General features: G+C 54.8%; 1 protein-coding gene across 2 annotated transcripts; it reads right to left on the bottom strand.

Moving 5' to 3' along the window:
• Positions 1–709: 709 nt before the first annotated feature.
• CYGB (cytoglobin) lies at positions 710–20,232 on the bottom strand. 2 transcript variants are annotated; one of them, XM_027691649.1, is made up of 4 exons: positions 19,618–20,232; positions 9,705–9,936; positions 9,020–9,148; positions 710–1,140 (listed from the first exon to the last, which is right to left on the bottom strand). In XM_027691649.1, the coding sequence occupies exons 1-4, from the start codon at positions 19,758–19,760 to the stop codon at positions 1,078–1,080; spliced, it is 567 nt and encodes a 188-aa protein (XP_027547450.1). In that variant the 5' UTR covers positions 19,761–20,232; the 3' UTR covers positions 710–1,077. The 2 variants fall into 2 exon arrangements, with proteins under 2 accessions (XP_027547450.1, XP_027547452.1); XM_027691651.1 differs by lacking the exon at positions 710–1,140 and having other exon boundaries at positions 4,247–9,148; positions 19,618–20,231.
• Between the last annotated feature and the right edge of the window lie 3,438 nt (positions 20,233–23,670).

The raw sequence follows: 23,670 nt of genomic DNA, 5'->3' as shown, positions 1-23,670 counted from the left end.
ACCAAGGCTGGACTGACAAAACCGGCACTTCCCCAGCACCCCATCACCAGCACCCACCTCTCTGCTGGCACCCCATCTCTCCATAGGCACCCCAGTGCCTGCAGGCACAGCACCTCTGCAGACACGGCAACCCTTCAGGCAGCCCTCTCTGTCATCACCCCAAACCCTCTGCCAGCCTCTGGTCCAAAAGTGAACCATGACATGGGTGGGTTTTCACAGAGTGGGGGACAAACACTGTCTCACCGACCCCATCATCATCAGGATTATTTTTAAATCAGGTTCCCAAAGCTGACAGTACCATTTCCAGGACCTGCTTCCTGCCTTTTGCACTTTCTCATCACTTCCAGAGTCAGTGCAGATGTCACTCAGTGCCCTGGCAGGCACAGGCCATTAGATGTAGGTAGATATAAAATAGATTATTAAATCCTGAGTAAAACCATAATCTGCTGTTAGTAGAGCCCCGAGTGATGCACAGCTCTTGGCAGAGAGATGGGCTTTCCTAAGTTTAAAATAAACCAATTTACCTTCCCATGCACTGCTGGGCTTTTTGTCCAGCCAATCCTCTACCAAGAAATCAATAAAAATAAGTGAAAGTATTTGTGGTTATTTACTGAAATATCTAAAGAAAGTAAATGAAAACCACACTGTTGCTTAGAAAAGTACCCTCAAACCAAATCCCTCTGCTATATAAACATAAACCAAAGCAATGTGGCAGAGCCTGATGATTATTTTATTTTAGTAGCTGTTTGAAACATCAGCCTTGAAACAACAGCATCTGCGGGGCAGTTTTCTAAAGCCTTCCCTTAAAGCAAATATACTTGTCAATTAATGAAAAGGGTTTGTAATAAACAGCAGTAGATGTCCCACCTTTTTTGGGCTGGGAGTCCTCCCAGCAGCAAAGTCCTTGGGTGATCTCATGGTGTTTAGTGCGAATACGGGAATATTCAATGGGAATGTGCTTTTTGGCGGTTTGTTCCCCAAGGAGAGGGCAGTGGGGGGACGGGAGCGTCCCCCCAGGCCAGTGCAAGTGGAGAGCAGAGGGGGTTCCTCTCCCTGCATGGTGCCGGCTGTCGGGGCTCAGGTGTCCGGGAGCACCTCGGTGCCTTCGGCGCTGCTTCCTCCACCAGCGCCCGAGGGATCCTGCAAAACCAGAGGGTGGTTGGGCTGGGCTGGGGGCTGCGGGCCATGGGCCCCACCAGCCGCAGTGTCCCTGTCACCGTGGGCCACGCGGGGCGAGCGTGGTTTGCCAGTCATCCCCCCTCCCTTGGGTCCCAGCCTTCCGCTCCAGGAGTCCTCCTCCTCCTCCTCCTGTTCCTCTCCCCCACCCTCCCTCTGCCCCCGGCTTTGCTCTTTCTCTCAAGAGTGCCTGGGAGCAGAGAAACCTGGCTGTAAATTAACCGGGAGGATTTTTCAGTCTGAGATGTGCACTTCTCCCCCTCCCGCTCCCCCCTCCCGCAGCGCTGTTATTTCATCTCTCGGCTGCCAAACTCCCGGGAATTAATCCCGGCCGGCGCTGACAGCGTTTACATTCGGCGCTGCTCAGATAAACCATATCAGCCGGCGCAGCTGAAGAGGAGCCGGGCGCGGAAGGAAGGGCTGGCTCCTGCTCAGTGTCAGCCCCACCAGGTTGGGAGAATATTTTCCTGCCTTTTTTTCTTCTCCCTTCCCCTCTTCTCTCCTCTGAGCAAGGAGACACCAAAACCACCGCACTGGTGAGGGTGGCCATGGGCGAGGGAGTGTCATACAGAGAAGCCTGAAGCTCCTGGCTCTTATCTTGGTGCAGATAAAGGAGAGGAAAAAGGGACACGTCCTTCAAGCTGGTGGGAGCCTGCAAGCTCTGTCTCTTGAGGCTTCTCACCCTGTGCCACCCAGGACACACAGGAGCACTTCTCACCACCAGCTCCTGTGGGATGGGGTTTAATAGGTTTTTAAATAGATATATTAATAACTGTAGTGCAGTTTTTGTGTGTGCTCTTTTTCAGTCCCCCTTTGCAGTTGTATTTCTGCCTGTCCCTCACAGTGACCTCCTGGCTCTCCCCTCTGCTGTCACGGGGAGCCAGCAGGACATGGACACAGGGTGCAGATGTGCCACCTCTGATCCCACATCGGCACCAGGCTGGTAGAGCCATCGTTCCTCCAGCTTGTGGCAGGCACTGGGCAGGGAGCACTGGACCCTGTGGCCAGTGGTGTGGGGTGCAGGGTCTATCCTGGGGCTGGAGTGTGACAGACAGGCTGGGAGCACATCCCTTGCTATGCCTTCGCTATCAAATTCCTCTCTCCCTCCATCTCCCAGCCCATAAAACATCAGTGAGGCCATGAAGGTGATTTCTCAGAGCTGGACCTCCACCAGCTCCCTTGGGCAAGGGAGCCCTCCTGGAGAGCAGCTTCCCCAGGCTAGGACACTTGGAAACAAGGTTGTTTTAGCACTCCACGGGCACAGGGCAGCCAGAGGGTGTGAGCCCATCACCCTGGTGCCTGGGCCAATTTTCCAGAGGGCTGTGAGCCTCAGCCTGCCACCCTGTTTCCTTTTCCACCAGCACTTGCAGAGCACTGGCATGGCCACGGGGTCCAGGTCACGGCATGATCGTCACAGCCACCCTGACGTGACGGGATCTGGGGGTAAATATTAGTACGAAGCAAAGGGCTGTGTACATATTTTTTCCCTGCAAGGTAATGCTGAAATTCCCGGCTCCTTTTCAACAAGCTGTTGGAAAAACCAGCCCCGTGTCAGTGCCCTCCAGGCCACTGCTGGTCCTGGCTAGTCTCAGCTCAGCATGCAAAGGTCTAAGAGCTTCAGGTCCCCACTGCAGCCTCCCCACTCCGGAGCAGGCCAGTCCTTTTGCCTGTGGTTTCCAGGCCGATGTTTCCCATCTGGAGCATAGCAGCATGCAGGCTTTGCTGACTTTCTTCCGCCTGGAAGTGTATGCAGGATGTGGCAGAGACTCCAAGGATGGCTTATTAATCACATGAACAACACCAAGTGGTTTTTTCCCCCCCACAAAAAAAGGCACAGCGGGAGAAGACAGATTGAACCAGGCAGTTATTCCTCTCCCCATGTGGGTTGGCCTCTGGTTTCCTCTTCCATGGCCATGGTTGGTGAAGCTGTAGGGAAAGAAAGAGGTTCCCCTTGCATGGACACCCCAGTTGCTGTAGCATGGGGACCCCAGCTCAAGTGCCTGCCTATGCAAAATCTACTCCACCACGTGCAGGGCTGGAGAGCATCACCATTGCCCTCAGCCCAACAGGAGACAAGTCACCATCAGGCTCCCCAGGACCCTGGGCAGCCTTCAAGACACCAACCTCTGCTCTCCTTCCTCTCAGAACTCACTGATTCCCCCCTCAGCCTCAGTCCTAAACTGGGACTGCTCCCCTTAAAATTGCTTGTGGTCAGGTGCTGGTGCTTTCTGCCACCCTGGTGGGGTGGGTTTTCCCTTCCCTGAAAGCCTGTTCTGTTCTTGGAGTAAAGAGGAGCTCGATAAACAGGATTGCTTGAATTTCTTTTCCAAGCCTTGTGTCCTAGGGAAATTAGGCTTATGGGATCATAGTGCGCGTCTGTCTGTCTGTCCATCCATCTGTCCTCTGCCAACAACTTTGGAAAGGTTGGCCAGTGTCAACTGAATTTGACAGAGGTCTCATATACGTCATGGGCCTGTTTTGCAAACGAGGGAGCTGAAAAGACCCATGGGGGGAAACCACAAAGTGACCCAACCGTGCTGGGATCCATCCCACTGCAACGTGATCCAACCACAGCCAGAGGCACCGGAGGAGCTGCAAGGGACAGAGACGTGAAAAACAGGGCTCCTGCTGCTCAGGGAGCTGTTTGTTATTTTTACAGGCTGAGAACTATCTCATAGCCCTCAGTGGTTGTGGTCATTGCATCTCGTGGCCATCAGCACACATTTTGGCCTGGCTGGGCTGGCAAAGGCACAGGAACAGCTCCTGATCCAGGGAGAGACCCTGGAGGTTTGCACAACGTACCTGGAAGCCAAGTGAAGAGCCCAGAGGAGGAGCAGACCTTCCCCTTCTCACCTGCACTGGTAAGATGCCTCCAGCCACCTCTCCCACCCTTGTTGCAGAGGACAGGAAAGGGCACATCCCCTCCCTTTGCTGCTGCTTTCCAGCCACAAAGCTCCCTCACCATTCCCTCAGAGTTAGCAAGAACCCCCAGACTCGTCTGGCCAAGGAGCAGCCCCCCGACAACCCCTCACCTTGCAGCCACCCCCCCCAGAAAGAAACCAAGCAGAGCTGGAGGGGGTTTGATTGATTTATCCACTGAAGATACAAGTTTCAGTTTAATAACACCATTTTGTCCGGTTACAAACATACTAAAAACCTACAAAAAGAAAAACAAGTTACACCCATCGTACACGGAACGGCCAAGTATAAAACCAGCACGGAAGCGCCGAGAAACACGAACATGAACAGTATCTGCAGCAGGAACAGGAAAGACACGGAGTTACATCAGACCACGCCAGCTCATGTCTGTGGGTCACGCTGGGACTGGTTAAGACATACTAACAATTAGAGACAACTTCAGCTATGGAAAATAATTAGTGCCGCAGCCTGTCGGAGAGGTCAGACCCAGGCGGGTAGTTTTATCCCTCCCTTTCCCTAAGTTGGTCCAAGGTTAGCACATGGGTTTCCCTTCCATCCATCTGTCTGGTTTCACTGGTGCTGGACCCAAGCAGCCTTCGCACCGACATCTCTGCACCAGGGCAGCTTTCCCTACTGCAAGGGGCAGGGAAGGCTGAGCTCTGGCACCAGAGTCCAGCCAGACAAAATCTGGTCCCCACTGAAGTCACTGGGCACCCCCCAGAGAGTGGGGAGACACTGGGATCCCCTTTACTGGGACAAAGTGGAGCAAAGTGGTAGGGATGCAAGAGGACTCCCATGGGAGAGCCCGTGGCTCGGCTGCCTCGGGGATTTGTCTCACCACTAGAGAAGATGAGGGTGGTGGCACAAGGTCCCTAAGGGTTGTGGTGGTGCTGGGGTGTCTCTCCAGCTGTTCAGGTGCCTGTGAGCTAAACCTGCCATGAATGTTGGCCACAGTGAGGGAGTGGATAGGGTGGAAAGGATCTATGCCCCATTCCAACCCAACACTTCCCATTCCGTCCAGCACTCAACTCTCTTTGACCAAACATTTGAACTTGGGGTGGGGCGACAAAAGTTGGTTGATATGAGTGGGTGTCCCCGAAGAGAGCCAAGATGAGGGGGGAAAACCTGCCCCAGGGACACCAAATCCCCCCCTCACTCAGCATCCATCTGCCTCTGGCAGGGGGTACAAAGGTTTTCCCATCCCAATCACAGGTCCAAGCCCAGCTCTGATGACAATGGCAACGTGCTGGATGGGGCTGGGGGACACAGGGATCCTCCCCAGGGCAGGAGAGAGAGAGCAGCATGTGCTGGCATCGTGCCCTGAGCCCCAACTTCTTACCTGTGAATTTTGGGGGAAGGACTTTGCAAGTTGGTCCCTACCTGCCACCACCAAGGAGAGCAAAACTGAACCTAAAGTGCCCTAAGCTCAGACTAAGAGTGCCAGGAGGTGAAACATCAAGCCCCAGAGAGTAAGACCTGAAGGAAAGGGGGGATAAGGGGGTCCCCAGTCAGCTGTGGAGGGTTCAGGGATGGGGGGTGGATGGGGCTGGCAGTAACAGGGAACAACTGTGCGTGTGTGTGTGTGTGCTGGAGAGCCACGCACAGAGCCAGGACCCAGCCTCCCTTTCTGCTCTTCCACTCGGCATTTATCAGCCCTGTCACTCTGGAATGGTATTTTTTTTTTTCCTTTTTCTGTTCATTTTCATCTCTTCCCAGATGAGAATTTTCCCCGGTTTAAGCAATACCTCCTCTGCTGCGGGCGGCAAAGAGGGGGCGTTCGCTTTATCTCCATCTCCTCCCCCCCAGAGCTTTGCCCTGGCTGCCCTCCTGCTTCATGTTACTTCCTACGAAACTGGTAAAAATAAACATGTTTTTGTTTGCATCTATTGGACTGGCCTGCAATTTGGCTGATGGGGGGCAGGGGGGAGGGTGCTCCTCGAGGGACAGCAGCTGCACACATCTGGATTTGCTTTAGGAAAATGTTCCTGGAAAAAACCTCAAGCCCAGCACACACATGTGTGGGCACACGAGGCTGTAGGTCAGTTTTTTTCTGGAGATGTAAAAAAAGAAAGGAGAAACCAAGTGGGAGGACCTCCCTGCTGCTCCCCAAAAACCAAGGCACTCGAGTGGGTCAGGTACAAACACGAGGACTTTCCAGCCACCCCAAAGTGGCTTCCCTGTGGACTGGGAGCCCAGTTTTGGTCGTGGGAAGGGAGGGGAAGGGCTTGCACTGCAAAAATAAAATTCCCACCTGGACAATATTAACCTTGAAGGTTAATGTGCAAATTTTGTCTGAAGATGAAACATCCCTCTACAGAAACACCCCTGGCCCAGCATCCGCAGAGCACAGGGAGTACATGAACTCATCAAAAACATGTGCTGCTGGCCTCAAGGTTTTGGCAGGAACTGGGGAAGCTGTGCTCGTGAGAGTCCTCTGATGTGCACACACAAAAATATAATCTAACAGTCTTGTCCAAGCAATTGCTCTCCAGTCCTGCACTGGAGCAAAGTCAATGCTGAACGGGCTTTTCCCATCCATTCCCGACCTGGGCAGCAGCAGCTGCTTGAAGGATGCCTTCACTGACATGAGGGATGAGCAGCTGCTTTGACACTCTGATGGGAGCCAGAGGCAGCAGCTGCTGGCACCTTCACCAGTGCAGGCTGGTGCAGGGCTGAATTTTGGGGGTGTTGGCTCTAAATGACAGCCCACCTCATGAGCAAAGGCAGCATCACCTGTCACCCTGTGCCTTTCTTTTTCAACCCCCTTGACCTCACACCCTGCCATGCCAAGGACAGCTGTGCCCTGAGCCATAACTTCCACCCAATGGACACCTAGAATGTGCCATCACTCCAGGTGCCATTGTTCCACCAGTTTTACTGTGGGATGTAGGAAGGAAAGAACTGCAAGGCCAGATTGGCTGTAGTGACATTATTGAAGCCCTGGAGCTATTCTGGGACTAACTCTGCTCCTGTGGCTCTGCAGGAAGGCAAGAGAACACTGGGGAATGCAGGCAAGAGGTTTAGAGCCTTCTCCAAATCCACTTTGCCCAGAGCCAGGGCACTGGGTGATGGCACAAACTCCTGGCTGCATCCAACAGAGCCCTCCAAGGAGGGGCACATTCACCCAGACACAACTGCCCTGCTGCTCTGAGCAGGGGTTGCTCCCCAGCCACGGGCAGTGCTGACACCTTGGCACAATGGAAAGGGCAGGGCTGGGGTCCGTGTCCCCACAGCAGGGGGATGTCCCCAAGGTGGTCCTGGGGATCCCTGTAGGAACCATGGGCTCTCTGCCTATCCAGCTGGCATCCAGGAGAGGAGCTGGTCTCTCTCAGGAAGCTGCCAGCTCTCCAGGACAAGTAGTGGAGTGAGGCCAGAGGAAATCTTGGAAGGGAACCCCCTTCCACTTCAACAGATAACATTGCCCTTAGTGCTAGAGCTCTAAAAATAAGAGACCTTTAGGGAAATACTGGATGACAAGGATTCCAAAGCTTCCCAGCACATCTGACACATCCTCAACCCTTTGCCAATCAGTTCCCAGAAATCCTATAAATCCAACCACTCGTGGGCAGGAGGCAACGGGGCTGCTCCTCCTCCCTTTTTCTGTAACTGCAGGGGAAACTGAGGCACAAACCAAGCAGGTTCACCCGGAGGCCCAGCAGGAGTTGGTGTTGGAGGCAGGATGAGTGCTGTGAGCCCTGCAACCACTTTTTGGGGGGCTGGGGAGAAGCCTTTGTCAGGCACAGACAGGAGCGCTGCCATCCCCGGGCAGGGGACACAGCTCCTGCATGGGCTGATTTCTACCAGGCACTTTATTTGAAGGAACCCAGTTTCACCAAGAGGGCAGGAATATGTAAATATATAACAAGTTATTTATTAATTTTAACAGAGAAGGGACCTTTCTTCACACCTAGAAATCCCTCCTGCTGTGTCCATACCATCTTTCCCCTCCTGGTCACAGCCCAAACCCCCCTTCTCACCGTGCAGGGCAGAGCTGGACAGACAGACCTGCACACACCAGCTCCCAGGGCAATGGCACAACATGTGCCACCCAAGTTCATCCTCAGGGAGCTGAAGGGCAGTGGGTGGACTCACGAGCTCCCTACATATGACACAGGGATCCCACCTACACACCATGCTCCGAGCCACGAGGGGAGGCAGCCCAAAGGCATCCCCCTCCTTCCCCACTCTCTCACCCTGCAGGAGCACGTCTCTCCCTCCCCCTCACTCCCTCCAGCCCAGAGGGGTTTGCAGCAGCCAGCCAAGGAGAGGGACTGTGGGTGACGGGAGAGGCGACAGCTGCAGCCAGCCCAGAGTGCAGGGTGACGGGCACCGAGAGCGCTGTGGGCACGGCTGTCAGCTCTGCCACCCTGCCAGGGGACACACACAGTGCAAAGCAAAGCGTTTTCGGTGCCAGCTGGGCAGCTGGACGTCTCCATAAGCACTGTGCCCCCCAAAGCCGGGCCTAACCCAGGGGCTTTGCGTGGAAAATGAGGGTTGTGTTGTTCATCATCGAACGGGGCGGCAGCGCTCGTGCAAGGGACTTTGAGATGGCACAAGTGAGGTGCAGGATTTGGGAGGTGGTGGTGGACAGGCCAGGACAGTAAGATGGAGCCAACAACCAGTGCTCTCCCCTCACCCTCTGCATCCCCTTCCAGCGTCCCCTGCGACTGCTTCACCCCGACCCACCCACACCCTTCGTGGTTCTATAGGTTTTTTTGGCTTATTTATTTTGTTTTTAAACCCCATGGAGATCAAATTGTGACTTGGCAGCTGACAGAGCTGGCCCTACCAGGCTCCCCAGACTGAGCAAAGATCTTGAGAAGAGACCAGAGTGAAGTCCTGGGGTGAGTGAAGCCCTCCCTGCCCCTCGCCTGGCCCCGCTGGCCGCTCACAGGGTGGCAGTGGGGTACTGAGCCCAGCCCACCTCCTTGTACGCCGCCGTCACGTGGGTGTAGATGAGGGCCTTCATCTTGGTCCAGGCACCGTGAGCCTCCGGGGTGAAGTCGTTGGGGTATTCCTCAGCAATGACCTCCAGCAGGACACCAGTGAGTTTCTGGAAGGAGGAGGACAGCAAGGGGTTAATAACTCTGCAGGGAGAAGCTAACAGCACATTTTGCTTTTTCCTACAGAAAACCATTGAATCCGGCTGCTGATTTCTGGGAATGAGACCTTCTGTGGGACAGACGGATGTCCTGAAGGTCTGTTGACACTCCTGGGAACAGACAGGGCAGGTAACCAGAGACCAAGGCATGGTGGGGTGCACCAATTTGGGCACCTCAGATTATTTAGTCCTGACTATAATGCTTGATTTCTAAAAGAAGGGACATACAGCCATGAACATGCTGGTGGGGCTGCGAGCAGGACACAGGTTGGCAGGATTCCCTGGGCAGGGGAATGTACTGGATGCTCCAGTGACTGTGTGTGGGAAGGGTGGTCTGCATGGGACAGTGTCACAGTGGGACACTCCAGCTACGTAAGGAGCAACCCCCACATCCAGCCAAGCTCCTCCAGGCAAGGACAGGCAGCACCAGCTCCCTACAGCTCCCTCTCTCCTGCCCTCTTCTTAATTTCTAAAGCACCCCAAAGATTACTTTAGTCCAACCCTTTACCTTAAAGTAGATGGGCTCCACTTTGTGCTTGAGGGCATGGGCTTTGCCCACCAGGGCCAGGACAGAGGAGACCTTTTCGGAGTCATTGAGGTTCTCCACCACAGTGTTGATGGCCCCCATGACCCGCCGGGCGTGCTTACGCAGCTGCAAGCTCCTCTCCATCTCCAGCGGGTCCTCCATGTGCTTGAACTGGCTGAAGTACTGCTTGGCCGAGGGGAAGTTCACAAAAAACCTTCAAGAAAGAATCAACATGAAACACCATCAGGAGGGCGAGAGCAGGCTGAGGGGTTAAAGCAAAGCACGGAGCAGTGGAGGCACCTCCTGCATCTGAGACAGCCAGGGCTGGTTTTCCTACTGAATTCCCCAGAATTCAGCTGCCTGAAAAACAGCAGGTTGATGCCTTTCTCCCAAACCTTCCCCATCTGCCACAAAGGCATCACAGCTGGGTATTCATCTACAAAGCAGAGGCAAGACTGAGTTCTTGATGCCCAGAGATTCCACCCAGGTGCCAGATGCTGTATTCATGCCCACATACATCAAAACATGCCTCAGAGAGCTGCAGATGAGCATGAAAACCTCTCTTTATCTCAGCCAGCCTCTCCCTGCCCCCCTTCCTCAGTCTCACAGCAGCTTCCTGGCCCCATGGGCTTTATTCCTGTATTGCCACCCCAAACAGTTTCCCCCTAGCCAGGTTACCCCCAGCTTTCACAGATCCGTCTCCTGCTGCATCTCACCCCTGAGCTCACATTGTTGCTTATCTGTGCCAGGAGACATTTCCCCCAGCACAAGGACACCCCAAACCAGCCCATCTGAGGGGGACTGGGGACCCTCTTTTCTGCAGGATTAAATCAACCCCACCCAAAAAGTTGAGGTGTGGTTACAGTTGATGTGCTCCCCTGGGAGGTGGAGGGCTGGAGGGGGCTGGGGGCTGAAAGGGACAAGGTGACAGGGTGCTGGGATGCCAACACCACCCATGCCAGCAGTGCAGCTGGTCGCTCTCGACAGCTGGGGCTGACACTTGAGTCACATTAACCACCCCCTTCCACCCAATTTATGCAAAAGAAAACCACGTCAGTGTTTGCTCTCTGCTTTCACCCAGCTCTCTCCCTCCTACTGGGCTCTCCCTGCCTCCTGGACCAGAGAAGGATGCTCAGAAAGTGGCAGAGGGCTCCCAAGCTGTCCCCCATCATCCCTGGGTCCAGACAGACTCCCTCTCTAGCCCCCTTCCTAAGCACCATCCCAAACCATGCAAACCTGAACCCATCCCACCGCTTTTTCCAACCATCACTACTTCCCTCCAGAACCAGGTGGGATCCTCTTCCCCACTCACCACTCCATGAATAATCGCAATATTGAGTACCAGGCTCCTCACCACTCTGCTATCCTCCTTTTTCCCCCCCTCCCTTCCTTCCCCCGCTCCCTTGGCTTGTGAAAGCTTGGGGGCATTGCCAAGGAAGCAGAGTGAAGCAGTGCCTAGAGTGCACCACCGCTTCTGTTGCTTCCCAAGGCATCTGGGATTCATCAGATGGCCCAAAATAGGTATTGGAGGTGTGAAGAGTGTGTGGTGGAAAGGAGGGGGGGAGGAAGGAAGGTGGAAGGAAGGGGGAGACAAGGTGTTGCTTTTAAAACTCAGAAGGGACCCATGACAAAACTCCCCTTGTTATTGTGCAGCCTCCTGCCCCTAGCAAAGCTCCTCCTGACACATCTGGTCCCTGCTGGGAGAAATCATTCCCAGGCCTGGCTGTCTCCAGCTCCTGTCACCACACAGATGCTCAGCCAGGCTCTTTCAGCAGAAGGGGAACAGCAAGGGGGGGACTGACCCCTCCATCACCAGGAATCTCAGCACGTCCCTGCCAAGAGAAGGACCAAAAGGAGCCACTGGGATCATCACCTCCACCTCTCCCCACTTCTGGCCAGATACACCAGAGGCAAAGATTGATTAAACCCCCAAAGTCCCCAACCTGGGTGAGACCAGGCCAGTGAAGGATCCAAATATTTGGTTTCCAACCTTTCCCCACTTCACAGCCCTCAAGGTGATGCCCCCATGGGAGCTGAGCCCAGCAGCTTTCCCAAGGGACCTGCCATCAGGAGGGCACTGGTGCTGGAGGATGTAAAACCAGCAAACCCTCAGCTCATGTGCTCCATCCTGGGTCTGCTGGCTGTCTTTGGTGGAGAACTGAAACAGAGGAGCCCAAACCATCTTTCCTTCAAGTTGAAAAGCAATTCCATGGCCGGCCAGACCTGCAGCCACCTCTCCTTGGAGAGCAGCAGGTGCCTGAGGCAAGAACCTCTGGCCTCGGGCAAATGTTTGAGCTGTTGAAGCACAAAGAAGAGGGAGGGAGGCTCACTCAGGGGCAGTTGTTAATAAACAGAGAAGATTAATTTAACACAAAGGTTAAATATAACTAGAGGAAAGGAAGGGGGAAAAAAAAGTAAGAAATAAAATAACTCAAACAATGGCGAGTTAGAAGAGGTGTCAGTTGGGGTTTTTCCATCTACAGAACATTTTGAGAGTTCAAACATCGCAGGCTCTGCAATTTTGTCGGATCATTATGCATGTGTGTGTGTGGTTTGGGCTCTTTTTCTTCATCAGAGTCATTAAAAAGATGATATTTACCATTGCATATCACACAAAATGATGATTGATAGAAACCAGATGCCTGCATACCGATCTCATTAAATTTCTTTTTAAGCGATTCCATTCTGCACCCGCTAATTTGTACTCTGCGAGCTACATCTGGACCCAGCGGACAGGATGTCAGGATTGCTTTTCCTCTCTCTTTTGCCCTTTTAACAACTTTAAGGACACAATCATTCCCAGTAGCAGAGACAAAGGAAATAATTAAGGTGCAAACCCACTGCAGTTACTGGAAACCTGTTTTCTGTTAGGGAGGAGATGCCACTTCTCCTCCCATCTCCCCCATCTTCCTCCCTCTGCCCAGACCGTGAAGAGCAAACCCTGCACGGAAGAAATCTCCAAGCCCAGCCACCTCCTTCCCTTCCCAGCTGGACAGAGGACACATGGGTGCTACTCACTCAGTCCCCCCAAGCACCTAAACCCTTAATGCTTCACTTATCCTGTCTGTAAACTGAGAGGGGGAAATGCTATTGAGCCCTCAGAGCTGCTGGGAGGCTTCAGCTGAACCCCCAGCCAGCACTTGGAGACTGTTTTTTTCTAGATTTCCATAGAATCATTTAGGTTGGAAGGGGCCTTTAAGATCACCCAGCCCTGCCAAGCCCACCACCAAAACACGTCCCCAAGTGCCACAACCACATATCTTTTAAATCCCTCCAGGGTTGGTGACTCAACCTACCGATGCTTTCATGTTTTCTCTCGCCTCGTCCCTCTACGTGGGAGAAGCTCTAAGGCAGCCTGGAGCCTCTCCCCATCCCTTTTCAAACCTCTCCCTCTGCTCGGGTGCCTACAAAGCAGCTGATAATGGGTAGGCAGGTGGCGTGTGATGCTGCTATTTATTATGCCGAGGGCTGTCTCACCGCTTCGCCTGCACGTTCCCCCTGCTCCTCCCAGCCACCTGTAGTCTATCATCCATCTTCAGGCTGGGGCAAGGGTGCTCCCAGTGTTTACAGCTCCCAGCCTAAGGTGAGAAAGGTCTCAGACGTGTCAACACCACAGCCCAGCAAAACAGAAAAAGTGGAAGCAAATAGGAGTTAGAACGGGATGGTGCCTGCTTGCTCCTGTGTCCTCTCTCTGAAAGCTCATAGACAGGTGGAGGTGGAGGTGGGCAACGTCTCCAGCTCTGGCACAGGAGGGCTGGAGGGAAAAGGGCCAAGCCCCCCATCCACACACTGATGCTAAATTCAACTTCTTCTGCAGCTGAGGGAGAAGAGCTGTAGCTGGCCTTCCTCCAGGTGAAGCCCACATCCCGCTGCAAAGCCTTGGGAGCAGAATCCAACCCAACACTGAGCTGTGCTCGGAGGCTGTAATGCCCCCCTGCCCAAGGGCAGAGGGACCAGGACACCCCAGGGAGGCTGGAAGTGGACCCAGCAGCAAAGATGTCACCAAATACATTTGGACATGAGCTATCAACCCCCAGGGGCATGTCCTGCTCACTTGAGTGTGCACAACTCACACCTCCAAGTCCTCATGGCTGTTGTCTTCCCCTACCACTTATGTAGATTCAGCCCAAAGCCTCTTGGCTGCATGGTTGAACCTTTAGGGCAGGGGTAAGGACAGCTTTCATCAGTAAGTGAATTAACAGCTCCAAAGTGGCTTTCCCACACACCTCTGCCTTCCTACTTCCCTTGCAATCCCTATTGCTCAGTGCTTTCATGCACAGCATCCTCCTAAGCCCCTCTACATTTGTGTCCCTGTCCCTTTTCACTGCTAAACCATTGTCCCTGCCCACTGGATGCAAGCAACACGCAGGGATGGAACACATCAGGCTCCTCCACCCCACCACCAGCATTTTCCCCTGCACCCAGCATCCTTCCTACAGCCCTACGAGGCCCAGCAGGGTCTATGGGTGTCAGGAAACCATGTGAAAACAAGACTCTTGCCTCCCAGGCAAACACACAGTGAGGATGGAGCTTTCTAGAGCTGGCCTGCAAGTCCCTGACCCCCAGGGACTGCAGAGGGGTTTGGAGCTGGAAGAAACCCCCTGGCCAGGTACAGAGGGGAGTGACAAAAACTCACAAGGACGTGGTTTGTGTGCTGGGCCCCACCATCCGTCCAGCAAAATCGGGAACCTGTGTTTTGCAGGTGTCCACCACCACACGTCCACAACCCGATGCTCCCACGGGGATTTCCAGCGGCCCCGACTCAGCGCTCGCCCCCGGCGCCGCGCTCCAGCAGGATCGCCAGCCAGCCGGCACTCTGCGTTCCCCAGGCGCGCTCAGCGCCTGCCAGCCTGCCGAGGGCTGTCCTGACATTTCCCTGCCTTTAATGAGCCCTGAAACTCCGCAGGCGGGCGCTCGCCCAGCCGCGTCCGGGTGCAGCCCCGCTCCGCTGCTGCTGCAGCCTCATTAACGGAGCGGGTTGGCAGAGCCGAGACTTGGCCCTCGCCGCCTGCTCTGGAGGAGGGATTGTCAGGGCTGGTACCAACGCATCCAGCATGTCCTTAGCCACAGACAGGGAAACCGTCCGGGGAAACCGCTCGTCCCCCGTGCCTTTGCTTCCCTTGGACAGGGACGTCCTCGCAGCTCTCAGGGGGTCAAGTGGGATCTTTCTACCCCCGTGTGGTTCACAAGCAGTGCAAGGGCAGCCCTGGGACAGGGGACATGGGAAAGGCTCTTCTTGGGTCACCCTGAGAGCTGCTGACAGCCTTGAGGCTGTGTCTGGGGCAGGATGTGCCACAGGGATCCCCACACAGCCACCTTGGCTGCGAGGCAGGTGAAAGGGCTGGTCCCGGGTGCCGCGATCAGAGAGACAACACGGTCATAGGAAAAGGGGCTGTTTCAAGACTGACCTTATTAAACCCAAACTCACCCCTTCACCACTCATGGAAAGGCTGTTGGGTTGGGAAATGTTCCTCGTGCATGTCCTTGTCAGCAGAGCAGTGTCCTGCTGCTCTCTGGCTCTCCCTGTCCCTGGAAAAACATCTCCCCAGCTTGACCACATGGATTTGTAAGCATGGGACAAGCCATGGGACAGGGACATTGCTGCTGGTCCTTTCACTGGGCCCTTTTCAAAGCGAGATATTGCACCTCTCTGAGCTGCTCTGCTCTGAAATGTGCCCTTCAACAGCCAGGAATGGAGCCCTATAGACGCCTCCACAAAATACATGTTGGCTTTGGGGGTAGCTGCAAAATCATTTCTTTAAATGCCATTTTTGCGTGGATTCAGCCCATATTTTTTTGATTCAGCTGAAAAAAAAAAAGTTTTCTGCATTGCCAGACCCATTACTCAGACTTTTTCCTATTTTAACGTAAAACTTCCAATAATGTCTGGCATCCAAGGAGTGCTTTCATATTTCAAAGCTCTTTGCAAACTGTCTGAATCCAGGTGTGTTTGCTCAGGCTAAGCAGACCCAGACTGTCGAAATCCAGGGGCCTGATCCTGCACTAACAAACCTTTTGCTTTCCCTCCTGTACCTCCTGAGGGGGAAAGAGCACATCAGAAGTGATGGAGAAGGTAACAACATTGGAAATTCAGAGAGCTGATGGGTCTGAAGTGGAAATGCAGGGAACAGTGACAGAGAAGCCCTGTGGAGGTGGCACAGCCCGTGGTGGCTGTGGCAGGTTGCGTCGCCTGCTCTTGGTGCAGCATTAACATGTGGTACAGATTTTCCTGGGATCTAATAGAAACTATTCCTGGGTTTTATCCCCTGATGGGATCCATAAAGTTTTGTGGTCCCACATCTGTGACTGTGGTACGTGTGTGTGGGTGTGGGAGCGAGTGTGTGTGTGCTGGTCTGGACAGGCTGCGGTTTTAGCCCTGGAGTCCTTGGCTTAGTCAGGGTCTGCAAAGGACTGAGGGTGCCAATCCCCCACTGATGCTCCCCCACGGGTGCTCCCAGCCCCTGTGTGCCATGGAGGGCTGAGCCACCTGGGTGTTTGCATCCCCCAGCCCAGTCTCAGAGTGTGGGGCACTGGCAATCAACCATTGGGAGGGAAAAGGGCGACCTTTGGGGGGTGATGGCCACGTGCTGGGGGCTCCTGTACTGCACAGCGAGGGCTAATGCAGGTGCCAGAGGGGCTGAGGGCTGCCCTGCTCCCCTGGCACACTTGGGCTCCCCACTGTGAGCTCTGGAGTGAGGGGGGTTCAAGATGGACTGATTCCTAAATTACAGATGGGGAAACTGAGGTACAGCAACGAGCCTGGGGGCATGGGGAGGCTATGGGCGAGCTGAAGCCAAGGGCTCCCATCTGTGCCAGCCAGCATACCCACTTGGGAGTGACCCTGCCAGTACACATGGCCCTGGATGAGCAGCTCCAGGCTCCAGCTGCAGCTCCAGAGCCAGCTCCAGCTCCAGCAAGGGTTAAGGCAGCTGTGAGAAGGAGCTGCAGAGGCCCCTGAGCTCCCAGGGAGGAAGATGAGCGAGGCAAGGAGACTGTGCTTCCTCCGGCTTGAGGCTCCCCACCGAGGAAATTGTCAATTAGCGACATAGTTTTAACCACAGAGCGCAGATTCCCAGGATCCGGTGGCTGCTCAGCCATATTCCCCATTATTTGTGTTTGTGTCCCCCAGGACCCCAGAGCCCTGTGAGATCAGGGACCCACCATGCTGGGGGCAGGACCCCAGGGGTTTGCTGTGGCTTCAAGTATTAACAGCAGCCACGGGGGATGGGAACACGATGCCCAGCTCTGAGCCTCAGTTTCCCCATCGGCAAAGCATGGAAGGGCTGGGGGTGGAGGGGTTGGATGCTGGTCGGGGCAGAGGGAGCTGGGCTGGGTTTCTGCAGGATGCCAGCACTGCAGCCCTGCCTTTTGCAGGGGCATTTCTGCCTCCCTGCCTCCACCCTTGGGGCACAGGATCAGACCCCAGATTAATGTCAACTTTTTATGTCCAGAAAAGTAATTCCCTGCCCTAAGCAGCTCTGAGGGGATGGAGAGGGGATGGAGCAGGAAAGCTCTGCCACCAGATACAGTCAATTCCCTGGTCACAACACCAAGAACAGGAGTGCTGATAGATTTACATGCTTTCGCTGCTCTGCACGTGGGGGTTGAACCAAATAGGGCACCACAGCCGTGCATCCCCCTCCCCTCTCCCTGGCCACACCTGTGCACATCCCTTTCCGCCTCAGTTTCTCAGCAAGGTGAGGAGGAACACTGGCCCAGCACTGGTGAAGCAAGGGAGGCTGACTGGGCAGCGCTCAGCCCCCAGCACGTCCTGTGGGTGCCCACCCAAAGTCTGCCGGCCAGGTCACCTCCCACCAACCCCCACCAGTGTCTGCCCACTGCCCCCTCTCCAGCCCCGACCTCTGGAGCTGCTGAATCATGTCTTGGGAAGTGGCTGCTGCCGGCCCGCGCTGCCCGTGCTCCCGGCGGCCTCCACGCATGACCCACTTCTCCCGGCAGCTGATGCCATCTGGGAAAGGCAGCCGGGAGAGCAGCAGCCGCCGGTGCTCCAGCCCTGGCCAGGGCTGCCCTGCTTTTGCCCGGCACGTGCTTCCCCATGGAGCTCAGGTGGAGCCTGTCGGAGCTGACGGGGGGAGTGGAGCTCAGGGCAGCAGCACGAAACCCTCGTTGGGGACAGGGTGTGTGCCCAGGGGGACAGCTCAGCTGCTGTGGCCGTGGCACAGGGATGCAGGCAGGTGTGCTGCTCCAACCAGTGCTGCCCAAATTACATCACTGTCCCCGGGGACATGCACTGAAAGTCCAGACCTCACTTACAGCATCCAAGGGAAGCTCTGGCTGAGGGAGCAGGTGGCAGGTTTAGCTGGGATATGCCAGGGCACGTGCCATGACTAAGGATGTAAAGGCTCCTAAGGAGCTGGGGTTCACCCTAAGAGGCAGCTCTGTCCTGCCCTGCTGTCACAGCAGGGGAAAACCTTCACCTCAGTGCCACAACTATGCCCAGAATAAAAGAACAACAAACTGGATGAAAAACTTCTACTGGGAAAGTTTGAGTCAGGGCCAGAGCTTGGCCACATGGTCCCTGCTGCCACACCTCGATGCCCCTCATGCCCAATGTCATTTTGGAATCTGTAAAGGGGTCTTGGTAGGAAAATCCCATTGCAGTGCTGGCAGCAAGCCTGAAGGGAAATCAACTCTGCTTACCAGCATGACCAGGGAGGCTCTGCTCCCCACAGACCCTACGGGCTTGGGGCATCAGCTCACAGGCTATTGGAAAACTTTGGAATGATTATTAGTAAACAGCAAATCCATCCAAGGAGTTCTCCAAGCACCCAGAGTCCCCTACTGCAGGAGCGAAATGGGAAGGACACAACCCAGTCTCCCATTTCCAAACTGGGGTGCCTGGCGTTGGGTCCAGGTGGGAGCCTGACCAGGGACATCCCAGCATTACTGATCCCTGGGATGAATGGTGGGAGCTTTGGCTCTCTGGACAGTATCTTTGCTGTTTAACAAGAGGTCAGTGTGGGCATCTTGTCTGCCCTTCTCCTCATCCTGCCCATCCTCTTTTCCCCTCTTAAATAAGGGAAACAGCCCGCTGGTGCTGCACCCCACTGACACCCCAAAGTCACAGAGTCCATGTGACCCTGTGGGATTCCTGCTTGATGCTTTCCTGGGGTACCAGGACATGGTTGCACCTGCAGACAACACAAGAACCCCCACCTGCCTCTGCTCCCCACCTCAAGAGCATCTCCCTTGTTCTGGTTTCAGGTACAGACCTGAGACTTCGAGCTGCCCGTCTGTGCTGCCCAGCCCCACGCCATCGGGCGATGCTCTGCACCCCGATCCTGGGACTGCAGGGTCCCTGTCCCCCCACAGCCCCCATCTCCTGCCTGTGCCCCCCACGCCCCCCTTCCACGGCCAACTTCAGTGCCCTCCTTCCCGCCGACGCTGCCGCCGGAGGGACAGATGGTGCCCTCGGAGACACACCTGCTTGGGTTTTATCTTGGCTCCCAACTTGCATTATTTCACCCGCCAGCCTGCTACGTACCCGTGCCATCCGCACGCAGCTCACTGGGGGGGCGTAAAAACCCAGACCCCCAACCCACCCAAACCCAGAGCTGAGCTCCCCCGCCTCCGCCGCCCCCCCCAGCCCCGTCCACAGGGTAAGGTGACCTTTGCATGGAAGCAGCTTCCCCCAAAGTCCCCGGCAAGGCTGCCCCCTCTCCCCCCGCCGCCGCCACCCAGCTCAAAGGTGTGGGAATCCGAGGAGCGCTGTGAAACCCTCCCTGCTCTCCCAGGCAGTGAATACACCCAGCCAGCTCCCCACTCACTGTCATTCATCTCTGCTCAGTTCTATATATTGTTCTGCCTCTCCTCAGCTATAAAGAGATTTAGTTGGATTTGCTGCTTCCTTTTTTTCGGTTTGTTTTTTAAATACCTGATGAGTATGGAGACCCCAACGTCCTCGCAGTTTGCATATACTCTGCTCCATATCTCTTGAATAACCTTTTTTTCTGCGTCTGAGATCTCTTCACTTCTTTCCCATCTCTCAATCTCCATTTCTCCCTGGACTTTCTCCATGAAAAACAGCCGGCAGGATCCTCCGGGAAGCCAGGAGGAGATAAAGGGAGATGTGTGTGAGCGGGTATATCCTGCGAGAGGAGACAAGGTGTTTGCTCGGCGGCCGTGCGGGTGCTGGCGGCTCTGCGATGTGTGGATGTATATGAGAGTGTGTGTGTGTGTGTGTGTGTGAGAGAGAGAGCTCGGCTGCCTGTTGGCGTGTTTATATATGTAATTTAAAAAATATCCCAGAGGTATGATGCGTGCAGTCAGATCTCAGATCTCCCAGTGCTGTCCATGGCTGTAGTTAGCTTCAGCTCGCCTCGGATGTGTGTGGCTGACTGATGAGGAACTGCCTAAAAGTAAAATATTCAAAGGCATTGCAAGACCAGCCTCTTCACCAATGTGTGAACGTGAGCTCACTTTCTCCCTCTCTCCTCCTCTCTCCCACTCCTCCCTCCTTCTCTTTTTTTTTTTTTTCTCCACGAAAGGGAGGGATGAGAGCGATGTTCTGGGCAACATCAGGACGGTGCTGGCGGGGGGAGGTAGGGCTGGAAGTTTTTTTTCCAGCCCTTTGTAAACAGCTCAGAGGAAATTCAGAATCCAAAGTGCTGAGTTAAAGTTAGCCCAACCTCTGGCTGCTCCAAGTTCTGCCTTGGTTCTCCTCTTTGCCCTCTCTGATTTTGCAGGAGGTGATGTTTGGAAGGACAGACCCACACTCCCCTCTGATTCTTGGGGCGAGAGGGGAACACAAGGCACCCCCACTGTGAGCATCTCTTTGCCCTCCAAAAGAGATTGTGGTCAGTCCCATAGGGACTTTTTTAATGCCGAGAATTTGCTCTCCCTTCTCGTGGCAGGACCCAACTGAAAGGGATCTGGAGTTAAGACACTTGTGAAATGAAGGTATTACTGTCGTTCTGCGATTGCATCGCTCCTGGCATTGCCTTGACAGGGAACACCTCCACTCCAGGCTTCCCACCGCCTTCGTGGGTGTGCTTTTGGGCTGGTTTTTACCCAAATGCCATCTCCAGCTCCTTGGCAATCCGGCATATTAAACCCGCAGCACAGTCCATTTGCACAGCGAGCAGGAAAATCCTACGGAGACTTGTAATAACCGGCAGTCCCCCAGAGGGGGATCAGAGACAAGGGAAGCAGCGGGTGAGCGCAGCCGCCTCCCGCACCCGCTGCGCACCCTCGCAGGGCAGACAGGCAGACGGACGGACAGACGGGCTGCGGGTGTGCTCTGACACCCGAGCAGGCAGGCTGGGGGGTGGCTGAGCCCCTTGGGGATCTGGGGCTTTGTTACTGCAGATCTGTCGAGGCTTTTTGCCTTGTATTTCTCCTCCAAACCATCCCTGGCCACCTCCCCGTTAGCAGCCGCCAGACTGGCGGTGTCAGCAAATTTGCTCTTGCAGAGCTAATGAGAGCTGGTGGAGAACACGCCGCCCGCAGATCCCCCACTGTGGGTCCCCCAGTGAATATGTGCTGGGACAGACCGGGAGCCCCAGGCACCCGTGAATCCCTGGGCTCAAGTACAAAGCTCATCTGGGGGCTGCCAAAACCACCGGTGTGACAACACAGCAGTGTGGCCAATCTAACCCGGCCAGGGGTCGGGAATCTTTCAATAACACCATCACCAGCTGCTGAATCATCAGATTTTCACCAAGTTTTTGGATTTGCCTTCTGCCCATTGGCCACTGGGATTATTGTCCATGAGCCTCTGCTCAAACATTAACTGCAAAGTCCCCAGGTGGTCACCATGCAGCAGAGAAACCCCTCTGGTCCAAGGGTGGCATGGCCAAGCTTATTGCCTGCCCTTAAAGTGCAGGGGAAGAGGTGCTTTAGACTTAGCTTAAACACAGAGAGACCCAGCTTAAAACCTGAGCAAAACAGCAATGCAGGGCAAGCACTTTCAAAGAAAGGGGAAACAACCAAATTCTGACCAGTATGAACAGTGGGGCAATAATCTAAGTGGAGCACTGGTTATCACTTGCTGTGTGTTTAAAGAAAAGGACTCTTTGAAGCTTTTGTACCTGGTGTCCTCATCCACACCGGCACCTGGTTCCATGGTGAGCCTGGGCACAGTGGGTGCATTGCTTTGCTCCCTGGCACCAGGAGTTGAAGGGTCTCTGCTCAAGAGTCTCCATTTAGAAATATTAAAATATTAGAAAAATTAGAAAAGTATGTGAGAAGTCCCCCAGCCTCTTCCAGATTTCTGCCTCCCTCTCTGGGGTCATCACATCAGGCCCTGGCAGGAGCCCAGCCCTGTTCCCATGTGCCATCCCACTCTGCAAAGAGGAGAGGGAGAGTAAAGTGGTGGTGATGCTCCACTGCCTCCAAATCCCAAATGATCCCAACAGCCCTTCACTTCTGTGTCTTGTCCCAGACATGGGGCATAAATCAGGGGAGTGCAGGCACACTCTGTCACGTGCCTGCTGCCCGTTTCCATGGTTTCCCGCGAGTGTTGCTCTCCAGGGCTTGGGGTTAGGAGGTGACTTGCTCCAGAAGGAGAAAGATGCTGCCTTGATACCATTGCAGCCTGCTGTCCCAGAAGGGATCTCAGCATAGTGCCTGCTGCCAAGGCAGGGAAGTCTGGCGCCATGGGGTTCAGGGTGGGAGACAGAGAACCTGGTCCCCATGGCCAGCAGGGAGGCTGGATCAGCCTGGGTGCTCCATATTGAAGAAATCTCTCCATCTCTCTCAGATCCCAATTCATTTCAACACCCTGATCCCTCTCGCCTCACCAGTTGAGCATTGCAGCCCTCCTGCTTTCCACTTCCAACTCATATGGACCTGTCCCCACGATGAGGTGACACTGTGGTGCCCTATCCCTCCTGAGCCTGAGTCTGCTTCTACCAGAGCTTCTGCACAACAGGGAGAGATCAAAGCCATCCTCCACCCTGGCTGCAGAGGGTGGGGATGGATTTCCAGGCCCTCCAAGCCTCTGCTTGTGGTGTATCATGTTCCTGCGGGGTCTGTACCTGCCTGCCCACGGCTTCTCCCACTCCCCCTGTGCCCTCCCACATTGCCTCTCCTCCTCCCGTGCGCTGGGTGCAATGAGAAATGTACTTGGCTCTCGATCCTCGAGTGGGAGGTGAAGGCAAAAAATCCCAAGACTTCAGCTCCACAGTGTGTGGGATGTGGATGATGGCAGATCCCCACCCTTGACTCCTCCACTGTCTCTGGGGTGAAGGCAGACATCCAAAATCCAGACCCTCGGGGCTGAGCCCACCTTCTCTTGTGCCTGAGTTCAGCCTCATGATTTGGTTCCTGGAGAAAAGTGGGCAACTTCTTGTGTCCCCTGCAATGTCAGCTCCCTGGGAACTTTGGACACTCACCATTAGTTGGTGTGACTATTAGTTGGGAAGACACCCTGTGAACTCCCTCAGGGAGCGCTTTGGGAAAGAGCTGCAGGACCTACCCCAAGCCCTTATTGCAGGGGTTCAGCAAGAATCCCTTCTCCAGGCCAGAACAGGAGCAGTCCTGGGATTTTAAGTGAAATAAGGCTCAAGGCAAGAGTGTGGTGCATGCCATGTTGGGTGTTGCACCTTCATCCTCCTCCCGGAGGCACTCTGGGCTGCTTTGATACCTGATGTGGTGACACTGGACTTGTCACCCTGAACTTTGCTGAAGCAAAGCCCCTGTTTGCCAGCCTGGCTCACCCAGCAATGCCCTCAGCATGCCATGCCTCTCTCTCCCTCTTCCTAATCCAGCCCTGCTGCCAACTGCAAAGTCCTGGCCTGAAAAGGAATAACGAGACTTTAGGAAACAGCTTTGCAGTGCTGCTACCCAGGGAGGGAAGGATTTAGCCTAAAGCCTGTACAAATGCTCTGTGCTTATTGCAGGTTTCCTTCCCCCAGCTTCTCTGATCCCGTGAGACCTGTGTGCAATCCTAATGCTCCAGCGCTGTGCCGGCAGTGCCGGTGGTCTG

Source organism: Neopelma chrysocephalum, unplaced genomic scaffold, assembly GCF_003984885.1.
Source record: "Neopelma chrysocephalum unplaced genomic scaffold, ASM398488v2 Primary Assembly neopelma1_84, whole genome shotgun sequence".
NCBI classification, from domain to species: Eukaryota; Metazoa; Chordata; class Aves; order Passeriformes; family Pipridae; genus Neopelma; species Neopelma chrysocephalum.
This window is presented reverse-complemented; position numbering and strand designations above follow the sequence as displayed.